Genomic DNA, 13,439 nt, shown 5'->3' with positions numbered 1-13,439 from the left:
AAACACACATATTAATATGTAAATAAATATATTTAAATAAAATAATAAAAATAATAAATCACATATTAATATATAGTGCATAAATGATAATAGCATCTCTCGAGATGCTTAGAAAAAAAATAATTTTACAAGTTATTTATTTGACTTTATATCATATTATAAATTTTTTATTTATTTAAAAATAACGTTAATTATATTAATTTATAGTTTTGGAATGCAAGCTGGTCATTTCATTTGCAGCACCGGCCATCAACCTCCCTCTACTGTCATTTTGTTAGGTATAAGTGGTATGGTGTACCAAAACCGTATATTAAATTGAAATGATTTTTTTATTGAAAGAAAAATATGAGAAGAAAAATTTTGAGAGAATAAGAAGATCCCGTCTCACGAAAATCATTTTCGTATTTAATTCATACCGTTTCATTAAATGAATACCTTACATGTCAATATTGATACTCGGTTTGATGCACGAATTGTTATAGACTTTTCCAAAAATGATATCAAAGTCATATGAAAGTGATTCCAGCATGTTAGCACTTTTATCCGACGCTCCCCAAAATGTTGGTTCGGAGATTGAATACCGTTTGGTTCTTCCACCTTTATCTTCTGTGTCTGATCCCAACAGTCTTGTCCAACAAGAGCTGATTGCCCTATTCCGAGATTGGCAGTTCTGAATATCTAGATTTCTATGCACAGTTCCGGAAAATATTCAGCCTGAATACCCAGAAGAAGATAACTCCGACCCTGGAATATAATTAGAATTGTTACACAAGCAATATTAGAGAGAATGACTACTTCTCAGGTTTCAGTGGCAAAATACATTTTGAAGAAGGCCAGCTCTCAGATACTCCTATATTGAGTAATGTGGACGTGGTCGGAAAGAGATGCAAAGAAATAGACTTGTGGACGCCAGAGTTTGGCTTCTCGGCTAGCAATTCCATAGATAAAGGTCTGTCCGGTCCAATAATTTGGCCTGGAAACTCAAAACGGAATCCAAGAGGTTGGGAAATGCCTACTCTAACAAATGCGACGGCTTTCGCAATCGAGTTTTCAATAAGGTCCGAGGTCTTTTAGACTATCATCTGCCTTACAAATTTGAGGCACATAATGGCACGTACGATCAGCTGGTTTCGCTTGTCTATAATGAGGTAACAACTTTTCTGTGCCATTTTTCCCAAGTACTAGTTTAATGAACCCCATTCATTCACTTCACCACCATCCACAGTACTTCCAGAGAGACAGAGGTCCCTTAGAAGAGCAACAAATCAATGACTTAAAACTAATCTGACAAGCTAATATTAAACCTTTCCTTTTCTCTTTTACATGGGTACAATTATTTATTTTTTATTATGATTCTATTGTTGTCATGTGGATGGAATACTACGATGCTGTCGTTGGCTTACTTGACCATATTATCCGACCGGATGCAGCAAAACCTGGGAATTGAGTTTGGTGACTATAGTTCCAGCAAAACCTGCAGGGCCAGAGTTGATGTTTACGGAGCCTTTCATCTGGGAATTGTCCATCTTGATTAGGGATATAACCGGTCCGGTCCGGTCTAGTTTTAGACAAAATCTAGGACCGAACCGATATGTACCGATATTTTATTTTTCAAAACCAATTACGTCCCGGTTACCCTCCTAAACCGGTACATCCGGTTTTACTAGTTTCCGGTCCAGTTTTCCGATTTTTTTAAAATGTAAAAAATATATAATAAAATGTTATTTCTTATGATAAAATATTATTAATAATTTAATATATATATTATGTTTAAAACATATGATCAATTAATTTTTTATCTTTAAGATTAAACTTTTATTTTATAAATTATAATAACATGATCTCATATATAATTATATTAATAACATATGATCAAACAAATTACAAATGTTCATATTTAATATTAACATTTTATGTTATAATTTATAAACTATAATATGAAATTATTTCATATATGATATATAACTATATATGATATATAAAAATTTAATATATAATTATATATTATATATAAAACTTATATATATATAAATATTTTGTATAATATATAAAATTAATTTATATATATATTTTCCAATCAGTCCGGTTCGGTCCAGTCCAGTTCTGGAAACTACGGAACCGAAACTGGACCGGTTCTGTCCAGTTTTCATAATATAGGAACCGGTTCCGGATCGAACCGGACCGGTTCAAAACCGGACCTACTGGTCCGGGCCGGTCAGATTTTCCGGTTCAAATTTACACGATTCTTGATGTACACAATGCTGGCAGTTTGGTTCTTGGAACGCTTTATCCAATCCAGAAATTAGCAGGCCCTGGAAGAATCAGATTAGCACTGATCTTTGGTTTACCTTCTCCTCTCTGTCCTTTGCTCATAGTAAGCAATCAATTTCAGTGTAAAAGCTAATGACATTCTATAATATGTTGTGTATAACTAACTATGGACAGCAGTCGTTCCAACACTGTTAGGAGGCAATCTCAAGAGAGTTTTTGGTTTTGCATTACTGGCTTCTGTCCCTAAAATCATTCACCTCACTGCATTACTTTCTAAAAAACTTACAAGAGTTCTCAATTTCATAAGGATGTTTCTGAATGGCTGAATAATCACTGAATGTTGCAGGGCAGAAAATCTGCAACAACTACCCGTTTGGTGATTGTAGTGTGGCTGTTTGTCGTAATGGTCCTAACCTTTTTTTGTCCCTTAAACAAGAGGCCATACCCCAAGTTTTATTGATGTGTTCTTGCTTTTGGTATAAGAATACCTCAGGTCATGCTCCTAACCTAAGCTACGCTGCTAGTCTGTCTTCAATGCTCACCATGCAACAACTAGAACCAAATGTTACACACCTAGTGGTTGAAAAAGAACTTGAAAGCTGGTTGTGGTGGCAATTCGTTTACAAAGAGATATCTGGAGAATAGGCTCGAGTTTAGTCCAGCGAATATCATAAATGTAAGCGATGTATACACACATACCTAGAGGAATTAGAAACCAAACTACAGCTGCGGCCTTTCTGGAACTCCCATATAGGAAAGTCTTCCCGAATAAGTTCTTGCAAGGAATACAATACCACCAAGCCCACCAACAGATATGGAAGATTTGGCTTTGTGAGTAATTACACCACACCATCAATTTCACGAGACTGACCATCCCAAATTGCTGCTTTATTATATTACTAGGTTAAAACCTAAAGAGAATTTTCTGTTGTTTCCCCACCCAGGCCTTCCAGAAAGGGTAGCCAATTGCCAGGGATTTTTCTACAGTCATTCTACAGCTGTCGGAGAAGGGAGAATTTAAGAAACTGGGGGAACAATTGCTGACTCCCTCACATGAGCGCTCAACCAACATTACTTCCAACAAACCCAATAGCCTAGCATCCAGAGCTTTTGGGTTCTATATCCAATATCATTTTTCTACATCTACCATATGTCATCTGCTATCCCTGATTTGTTGTCGAAATCTAGATGCTTTCCGAGGAAATGTTGCTACTCATGATACTCCGAATTGATAAGAGCGTCTGGAAGAAGGCCATTGAACTAATCACAGTTCCATACCAAGAATCAAAGAACTACAAATCTGGCAAGACACATCCAGTACAAATGAAGAAGCTTCAAATCGGATGTAAATGAATACTAGCCTGCCGTTCTGCTATCCCCAATCCGTCACCCCTCGCTTGCATAAACCGAAGCCATGCATTCCTGAATGTTCAAAAGCAGCAAAGAGAAAATTGGCTGAGATCAAAGCTGCGCTTGTTTCAATATAAAGCTTTCTTTCGGACTGTCTTAGATATTCCTTCTCCGTAAATGTAGGCCACGCATGTTATATAACAATTAATGACACTCATCAGAGCAGTATCAGTTTTCTCAAGTTCTCATTCAACCAAACAATTTATATTCTACAAATTTTCAGAATTGTAAAATCATTTTTTCAGAATTGTAAAATCATTTCTCGGAATGCAAGTTATTATATGCATACACGGAGTAACAGGCATGCACAGATTCCATAAAATCCCAGCTGCTGCTTTCATCAGTTGAATTAGAAACGATTAATAACTTCTTAGAGGCACTAAAAGCTACTAGATAAGCTCCAGAGCAATATGATTCCTAGTGTTAGACCACAAAGAAGTCTCCAGATACTCAGCTTCCTCTACGAATCAAATCTAGCTCCAACAGAGAACAAGAATAAACAAATGGCTTCTAGTCGTATACTTCCCGGTGGATGTTGAATTTGTGAATTCACGTCCAGCAAGCACCTAGGCTACCGGTAGCCTCTTCCTCTTCCACGTCCAGCCCACCCCCTGCCTCTGCCCCTAATCCCACCTCTCCCACCATGAGACAAACCTTCTAATGCTCTATTAACTAGCTGGTTTGGTAAACCACCAGCTCCACGGCCCTTTTTGGATGTCACATTGCTGGATCCGTTAGTAGCATTAGCAGGTCGTTTTCCTCTGCACACAAAGTTCATGAAAAGATAAAAATATGTCCACCATCGAAGACATAAAATCCATGCATGCTTATTCTGATTGAATGAACCCATATAGATCTTTCAGCAAAGACAGGAAGATTATCAACGCTAGAAACCATATAATCAAAGGAAGGAATAAAAGATCAAACATTCTATTGTGTGAGAAAAGATGAGGGGGTGACAGAGAGAGTGATGAGAAGAGGAGAGAAGAGGAAGAACAGAACCAGAAATATCTATCCTACCCAGTTGTAGCTGTGGCAGTGGGAATAGAAGGTTTTGTTGCTTCTTTCCAAGACAGGTTGATGCTTTTATCTCCAGTAAATGAAGGTGTTTTTGAATGCAACGGCTGGATATAAGTCATTAAAGATCAGCTTTACATATATAAATAAAGGCCTGTATATTAGAAACACAAAAATAAATCTTTTCCTTTCACCTTTGTCATTGCCAAAATGTTATTACAGGTCCGCAACCCAGTTGTAGTATTCTGCTTTTGAGTTTTCTGTACATTACAGGGAAATAGTCAGAGTAAAATGTTAAGAAAATCAATAAATAAAAGCTCCACCAGAGACTGGGATCTATTGAGAACAGACTCACAATGCCTTCCTTTGCTTCATCAGATTTGGCAGCAGCCATAGCTTTGTTGTGCTCAGCCATCCCCTGAGTTAATTTCTTCATGGTAGCCCTGGTTAACTCCTCGACATTACTCAACCTGAAAGAACAACATAAATTTTCAACAAGCAAACCACACAGTACACACACAACACAAAAGAAGAAAAGAAAGAAAAAAACAAACAAACACAAGACCAAAACGAAAAAGGTTGCAAACTCTAGGGCATGGCCAGTACAGAAATTTTATATTTGCTCCCCATAATAGAGAATGAACCCTCAGGAAAATAAATAGTAAGAGCAAACATCAATTTTAGCTCTCAGAAAATACACGAATTTGGTGCAAGTTCAAAAAGTTACAATCAAGATTTCAAGAAAATCAAAACGCCGTAAACAGGTCCTTGTGTGTTTTTTTTAATTATTACTTTGACGAGTACAAGTAGGTCATTTTGCTAGAGAAGGCTTTTTCTTTTTTTGGTAAATTTAATTATAAAAAAAAAAAACTAAAATGAAGGAAAAAAATATCCACCTCCTCGCTTCCCATAGATGAGGTAACACTCATATGTGTAAGTTGAATTTCATTTTTCATATCAACTGCTGCATGAGAAACTAACATGACACTATCAATTTTTTTTTTATCAGTAAATAAAAAACACGACACTATCAATTATTACTAGTCAAATTGATGCAAGAGTTTAGTTACACTTTTTTAGATTGTTTTTATAAGTACATTTTTTTCGATCATTTATGATACAATCAGAACTTCTTAAGGCCCGGTTTGGATACACAAAGCCATCTCATCACATCATTACAACATTTTCAAACTCCTATACAAAATATAATAAACAATTCAACTTTTTCAAATCTCAAAATAAAAATTATATTGAAAAATTATATTCTAACAATATTTTATTCAACTTTCAACAAAAAATCTCATCTCATCTCATCTGAACTATGTAACCAAACGAGGCCTAAATGTTAAAGGACCAAATCAGAAACTAATGTATTTTACAAGGACTAAAGTGAACATTTACCCAAAAGCTAATAATTTGAAGAAGCAATTTCTTTGTAACATATATAGAAGGAAATAAATTAATAAAAATAAATCAATTACCTTTCAGTGAACTCCTTATATAACTCTGAGAAGTCCTCCCCAAGCCTATCTGATGGTTGACCAGTCACTATCTTATAACCGCATAGACTGTTAGTGGCATTGGGAACCTGAAGAAGAACAAAAAATAGGGTAAGTATTGTCCAATAGTAACAAACAGAAGAGTATTTAACAAAGGTGCATCACTGGAAATCAACCTTGTGAGCTAGATGGTGAAATGTGTACAGCAAGCACTCAACATAAGTAAAGTTCATCTCTTCCCCTGTCTTCCTCCGGGGCATGTACTTCTGAGAAGGGAGAAGGAACATATTATGAGATTGAGGCAAACATATTCTCTAGTCCAAAAACATATTCGTGTACTTCAAGCAAGGCTTCAACATTTGGTACATCGAGTAAAGACAATCCAAGCAGGTATAAACAACAAAAATTCTTGTGTGAATGAACGAATATCAATTCTCTCATTGCCGGTCATAAAGACAAACGCATACATGTATATGTTTTTCTGTCATTTTAAATGTGTACCTTTAATAGCTGAACAACATTAGGAAGAATCTGACGAGAATCCTGTGGTGTTGTATAAGGAGAAATTTCTGCAAGGGCTTTGAGCATGTCTAGCTTTCGCTCCTCAGGAAGCTGGAAGAAATAACTACCAATGAATTAAAAATACAGCTGGTATAAAAGACAATTAGAGCTCATGTAGACATTTGAATTAATTTAAAACAAAAAATAAAATAATGCTCACAGAAGTTATGTAGCTTAAGATCAAAATATACTAGAACATGGTTTATATCTTCAAACTACTTATTTATTTATTTATTTTTATTGGCACTGGGTGTCAGAGAACAAAGCTACGACTAATCCCAGATATCTTGACACTACTTATAAAAAATATAGCTGGTATAAACGACAATTAGATTAAGCATTAGCAAACGCATATTAGAACTGAAAGCAACAAATTTTTAAATGAAAATATCCAAAAGGCCAATGAACTTGCGTCACCTGCTTACTATTTCAAGACAAGGAAGTGATCATTACCTTATCAAATACAGGTTTTTTCATAAGTAATTACCTTATCAAATACAGGTATAATGTGTTTGTTCAAATAATTGAGAAACTTGCTGCTTGAAGCACCCCTCTGTGACAAATTAAAGTCATGGGGTAGTCAGAAATACATACAATGAGCCCTTTAAATTGGAAAGTAATATCACACATAGTCCATACCACAACAAGTGGAAGAGCCATGTACAAGCACGATATCAACCTGTCAATATGGTCCGCATCCGAAACCTGTTTTTTTTTTTTAAATCCATTCAAACAAAATTGTTACAATTTATTCATAGAGCATAAAGCAAAAGATATTATTTACCAAGGCTAGAGGATACAATAAAAGGAGGAAGAAACAAACATTAGTCACAAATACAACCACCAGTGACTAAGTACTCCTCAGAATGATTACTGCAAATTTGGGACAAGAATATACACTACTTGCCATTCACAATATAGGATACTACGTCCCATTTTCAAGATTATAACTGTCAACCTCTTAAAATCTCAAGCAGTACTTATAAATCCCTTGAGAACAATGCATGTCTCCACTTTTGAATCCTTGAACTCTTCCAACATTACATTCTCAAAGCCTTAATGTACCTCTAATACATCCTGGACTTCAAAAGTTACTTCTCTTAAATGCCCCCAGTGTCAACACAAAGAAACAAGTACTCACATTGAACTGTGCATCTAAATCAGCTTGTCCTTCAACAATTCCAATTAATTCTTTCATGCGTTCTGGGGGAGCTTTTTCTCCAAAAGTGTTCAAACTCTTTAAGAAGTCCATAAACATCCTGAATTCTGCGCCGGTTACATCTTCTAAACTCTGATAATGGAACTCAAATCATACTAGTCAGACATATTCCAATTGAACAACAGAACAAAAACTGAGATTAAATAAATTCAAAACTTTGAACTGGGAGAAGGACAAAATGCATTGATCAAAGTAGTAAAACCAAGAAAACACCTTTTTTATCAAATCAGTTATATGTCTTTCCATTTCTTCCTGAGGCTTTAATAGTTCAGCCTTAATGGGAAAAACCTGCAGACCCAATTAATTATCAAAATGAAATGCAGTAAAAAGTTACAATTCAAATAATATGAGTGAGTCTTCTTACCTTATCTCTTATAAATGTTAGAACTTTCTCACGAATAACTTCATCCGTACTTGGTTCATCAACACTCCCAATATGCTTAAATAAGGCCGTCAAAGAAGCTACATCAACAAGAAGATTTAATTACACCAAAAATTAACCCTTAGAAACGCATGCTATAAATAAGACAAGGAATATGCACAATGAATGATATGTATCACACTAGAAGCACATTGACTTGAGATGTTCATACAAAGAATTACTAACAGAAACACATATTTATAAACATTTTCCAGTTGTTATGATTGAATGATACATGTTAAAAGCTCATTCCTTCTGCACATAACAACAGATAATATCTTCCATCGCAATTGTGGCAAAAACTTTTCTTGGACATACTCCAATAGTTTAAAAAGGTATACAAATAAACAAACACATAAAATTCCGGTTTCCAAAGGAATAAAGCTTATGCACTAACTCCTACATGGCACAATTTGCACTCAGGTACCATCACCAAACCAGAAGATAAAGCACAGTACCTTTCACATCCTGCGTCAACAGGGACATAAGGGCTTTATGCACAGCATCACGCTCCACAAATTCCTCTAAAAGACGAAATCTAGTATCAGTTTCATATTAACCCCGGGGAGGAGCCACATGTTGAAATTCTATAAACATAAATGTTTAAGAAAGCTCTAATGAGTGTACTTTCTGGCCCCAGTCCCCCCACCCGAACCCAATCAAGTTTTTCTCCATAGAATAACCATGAATTTATTTCTTTTTAAAACTACAAATTCCTTTTAGTACGTCCCAAAGCATTCACTTTCATTTAACTAAAGTCACAATCCAATTAGTACCAAGCTGTTATCATTTTACTTATATTGATTTTTCACCAAAAAAATTTCCATGACCACCTTATCACTATCCGAATTTTTTTTTCTCTGCTTCTGGGCTTCTCATCACATGGCAAAGAGATAACAATGTTTCAATCTAAGAAAAGGTAAATTGTCAAGGTTTATCTATCTTCTGTAATGGTTTTTTTTTCAAAATCATCGCTTAATTTGATTATGGTTTAAATTCGTTGGCGATATTTTTTTGGTACTAGAAATAGCAAAATAAATAATGTGCATATTTATCATTTTAGTTTAATTTTCCCTACTCTCCCAAATAGTTAGATCATTAGCTCCAATACTGTGTAAAACAAGAAGAATACCAGGAGAACAAGCAAAGCAAAATCCATAATTTACCGGATGCAAGGAGTTGCACAAGAATGTCTACAATCTTTGCAATATGTTCTGGTGTATCCTTGCAGAAAAGGGGAAGTCCCCTAATTGCTTGCACCCGAACCTGTACAATAGATGAGCATTAGAAAACACCATTGAGATTGAAAAATAGTAATAAAAATAAAGCATCACTTCCAACAAATAGAGAGGCGCAAATAAATGACGTGACAATCATGTTCTTTGCTTTCCTTTCTCACATTATATTAGCAAGTAAATAGAACTACAACATATATAAAAAGTCAATAGATAAATTACTGACCCCGAGTTCTTCTTCTTCGATCAAATCGAGATGCGTGTCGATGGCGGGGCCCGAGAGAGTGGGGAAGAACTTGAAGAACCTGGGGATGAACTGAGCGGCCAATTGCTTGGCCTTGATGCTGGACTTGGCAGTGTCGATGATACCCTGGTAGTCCTTCACATTCTGCAAATAACCGAAAAACGAGAACGATCACACACAGGAACGCCAGGCAGGTTGTGGCTGGGGTAAACCCTAGAAACGCAGAAAAGGAGAGTAGAGCGGACCTGGGACTTGTCCGTGGCCTCGTTGAGACGCTCAACGTAAAGGTAGAGCTCCTCGATGTGTTTGGAGTCATCTACGGCCGAGTCACTCATTGTGATAAAGAAAAAAGAAAAATTTAAGAAGGATATGGGAAAGGGATTTAATGAGGGTTTTGCTTTACTAAGTAACTGGATATTGGTGGATTTTGAATGGAGAGAGAGAGAGAGAGAGAGGGCTTTGCGAGGAGTACTTCTACTTCAAGCTCTACTTCTACTTGAACTTGGAAGGAAAAGAGGGCTCTCGTCTCCGCTCCGCAAGGGTTTCGATACTTGGCCAATCGCCAGGAAGAAATAAGAAAAAAAGGACCTTCTTTACAACTCATGTAATCTCATCGCCTGAGTCACGTTTGGATTGAAATCAATTCATTTTATTTTATTATTATAATTTTTTAAAATTTTTATATAAAATATAATAAATAATTTAATTTTTTTTTAATTATAAAATAATAATAATATTAAAAAATAATATTTAATAATATTTTTTTTAATTTTAATTTCAATTCGACTCAATCGACAGTTAAACTTTAGACTTTGCTGTCCCCACTCCCAGGGTCGTCGTGAGTTGCATATTCTTATCCGATCTTCCTAAAACGACGTGGTATTTGTGTTTTTGTCGTGAATTTCCACTCAAGCTTAATCTTGGCTTCCCTCAAAACTTCGCTTGATACGTCGTGTTGAAAAAAATGCAAACAACTGAGATGGATGAAAAACCTTACTTATTTTTTCACTTTAAAAAATCTAATCCATTGCCAACAACCTTTGGGTTTTATTGGCATAATTTTCAGTCTTCAAATAGAGATTGTGGAGTTCGAAACCTTTATCTCCCAACTCAAAAAAAATAAAAAAATAAAATATAATCCATTAATTTTTCAATTGCATAAATCCAATAAATTTTTAATTTTTAAAATAAAGTAAGCCAAACTCGCACCCTCGAATGACTCGCTCTTTTTGAAGCAAGCAACCATTCTTCAAAATCCTTTTTTATGTACAGTTTAGAGCTTGTTTATTTGAGAAGATGAGTTGAAATTAAAGTTAAAAAATTGAATAAAATATTGTTAGAATATATGTTTTAATATTATTTTTATTTTAAAATTTGAAAAAGTTGAATTGTTTATTTTATTTTGTATTGAATGTTAGAAAAGTTGTAATGATTAGATGAGATGAGATAAGATGTTTTTTGAAAACAAATGAGGCCTTAATCAAATTGCACCGCCCTCTCTATTAGGGGTGCTACCCGCCCCCTGCCCCCCGCATGGGAAGGGGGAAAGGATTTCCTCCCCATCCCCCCCTTTAGAATGCGGGCGTGGGGTACCCCGTCCTGGATAATGGGATGCAGGTGGGGGGATCAATCCGTCCACCTCCTTACTGGGCCTTTGGCTCGGAAAATCGCTGAAATAGGCCTAACATGGCCCAGAAGGCTTTTCTTTAAGGCTCAGAAACAGCAAAAGAAAAAGCTTCTGGGCCAATAAAATTAGAAATAAAAAAAAGTTACATAAATAAAAATAATATATACATGATATAAATTCACTAATTTAGAAAAAATAAAGTACTATTACAGACTACTAGTCTACTACCTAATAAACTATTAATAATAACTAAGCTATTACAAAATTACAAACATAAAAGTGTCCAAGAGACATTGTATCAACATTACAAATCATTGAATACATAATACGTACAAATGATTCAAATTTTAATATTCTAATAATAGAGTTGTTTGAGTTTTTGACTGTGACATTTAGATCGGCTTAGGCAGGTAATCCTTTTATTAACTCATTGAGATTTGAGGCTTGAGCACATATTCATATTGCAGCGGAGGTAGACGTTATTTGTGTCGTCTCATATGTTGCTACAACAATTAATACTAAAATTAATACCGTTGAAATCGAAATGAATATAAATAAATCAAAATAATAAAATAAAAATAATAATTACCAGGTGGTTTAGATCCAAACTGATCACCATCTTCCTCCTCGTCGGTCTTCTTAAAATCTAAAATATCTGGAACACGAATATAATTTCCCATCGTCCAACTCTGTGTGCATATCAATGCCTCCATAATTGTAGGAGACAATGAATTATGGAAATGATTTAATATGCGCCCTCTGGTACTAAAGGCTAACTCTAAGGCAACGATGCTAATAGGGATCACCAAAATACAGCGGGTCATCTCAGAAATGATAAGATATTTCTTTGATGCCTCCTTCCACCATCCTAATATATCGAAATCATCATTATCTTGAATAAGATCCATTAACAAATAGTTGTCTAACTCAAAAACCACCTCCGTAGATTGACGGACTAGTGTGAGATTTTGTGCGATGATCTTAGTCCACGCCAATCTATACTTCTTTATTGGTCCGGTGTCTGGAGAAGACGTTGGGGTAGGTGTAGGTGTAGTAGATGCAGTATTACCCTTAATCGCATTAAACTCTTCATACAAGTTAGCCAGAGTATCTCGGGCGATATTACCAATAAGATCAACCCATACCTGATCGTGTGTGAGTCCCAAACCATATAACATGCCTTAAATTTTCAGACGGAGACCGAGAATAACAACCACATAGAACAAAATATTTAGTCTACTCAAATCTCCTAAATACTTGTCATATTTTACCCTCGTGGTCAATGTCATCCCCTTCATCATTAGATTGGAATCCCTACACATGTCGTCTAATTCTTCTTTCATCATACATATTTGTTGACAAAACTCGTGGGATGTAGGGTACAAAGAAACCAGATGACTTCAATGTGACATCGTAAAAAAGCTCGAGAAAATCAACAAAAGTAGAAACTACCTTCCAATCATCATCATTAGGCTTTCCTAATCCCGTACTCATCAAATTATTTGATATATTGAATGTCTTCATACCCAATAATTCAGAGGCTACCTTATATTCTTGGGCCGTCTATAATATTAAGAAGGTTGAGTTCCTTCTAGTAAGAACATCAGTACAAAGACCATTATTTGATGTTATGCCCGCAGTCTTCGTAGCAACCTTAAATTTCTCCAATGTAGAAGAAGAATACCTCACAAATTTCACAGTCATTCTAACTCATGCAACCGAGTCATCAACATTTTTCATCCCCTTAATCGCTATTATATTCAAGATATGTGCAACATATCTAACATGCAAATATTCACCACCATAGAATGTATTATTCTAAGATAAGTTTTCAGATATCCCAAAGCGACATTATTAGACGATGCATTATCAACCGAAACTGTCAAAACCCGTGCCAACCCCCACTTTTATTGTGGCCTCCAAGGCCTTCCCAAT

The 13,439-nt window shown here is 35.4% G+C and overlaps 1 protein-coding gene across 1 annotated transcript; it reads right to left on the bottom strand.

Moving 5' to 3' along the window:
• Positions 1 to 3,845: 3,845 nt before the first annotated feature.
• LOC121265609 (apoptosis inhibitor 5-like protein API5) lies at positions 3,846 to 10,445 on the bottom strand. Its single transcript, XM_041169289.1, has 16 exons — positions 10,123 to 10,445; positions 9,860 to 10,021; positions 9,565 to 9,664; positions 8,857 to 8,922; positions 8,342 to 8,439; positions 8,191 to 8,265; positions 7,900 to 8,049; positions 7,398 to 7,463; positions 7,246 to 7,311; positions 6,699 to 6,809; positions 6,374 to 6,463; positions 6,180 to 6,286; positions 5,054 to 5,168; positions 4,893 to 4,958; positions 4,702 to 4,805; positions 3,846 to 4,442 (listed from the first exon to the last, which is right to left on the bottom strand). The coding sequence occupies exons 1-16, from the start codon at positions 10,210 to 10,212 to the stop codon at positions 4,253 to 4,255; spliced, it is 1,656 nt and encodes a 551-aa protein (XP_041025223.1). The 5' UTR covers positions 10,213 to 10,445; the 3' UTR covers positions 3,846 to 4,252.
• Positions 10,446 to 13,439: the final 2,994 nt, after the last annotated feature.

The sequence above is a fragment of the Juglans microcarpa x Juglans regia genome, chromosome 5D (genome assembly GCF_004785595.1).
Source record: "Juglans microcarpa x Juglans regia isolate MS1-56 chromosome 5D, Jm3101_v1.0, whole genome shotgun sequence".
Classification (NCBI taxonomy): Eukaryota; Viridiplantae; Streptophyta; class Magnoliopsida; order Fagales; family Juglandaceae; genus Juglans; species Juglans microcarpa x Juglans regia.
The sequence above is the reverse complement of the archived record's forward strand: the minus strand, read 5'-3'. Positions and strand labels throughout refer to the sequence as shown.

Excerpts from the sequence above, each read along its gene's own strand:
- LOC121265609 (XM_041169289.1), bottom strand. The coding sequence starts at position 10,212 with ATGAGTGACTCGGCCGTAGATGACTCCAAACACATCGAGGAGCTCTAC. Across the intron at positions 6,810-7,245 it reads TTATACCTGTATTTGATAAG|CTTCCTGAGGAGCGAAAGCT; the intron begins GTAATTACTTAT and ends TATTTCTTCCAG. Across the intron at positions 4,806-4,892 it reads ACATTTTGGCAATGACAAAG|CCGTTGCATTCAAAAACACC; the intron begins GTGAAAGGAAAA and ends ACTTATATCCAG.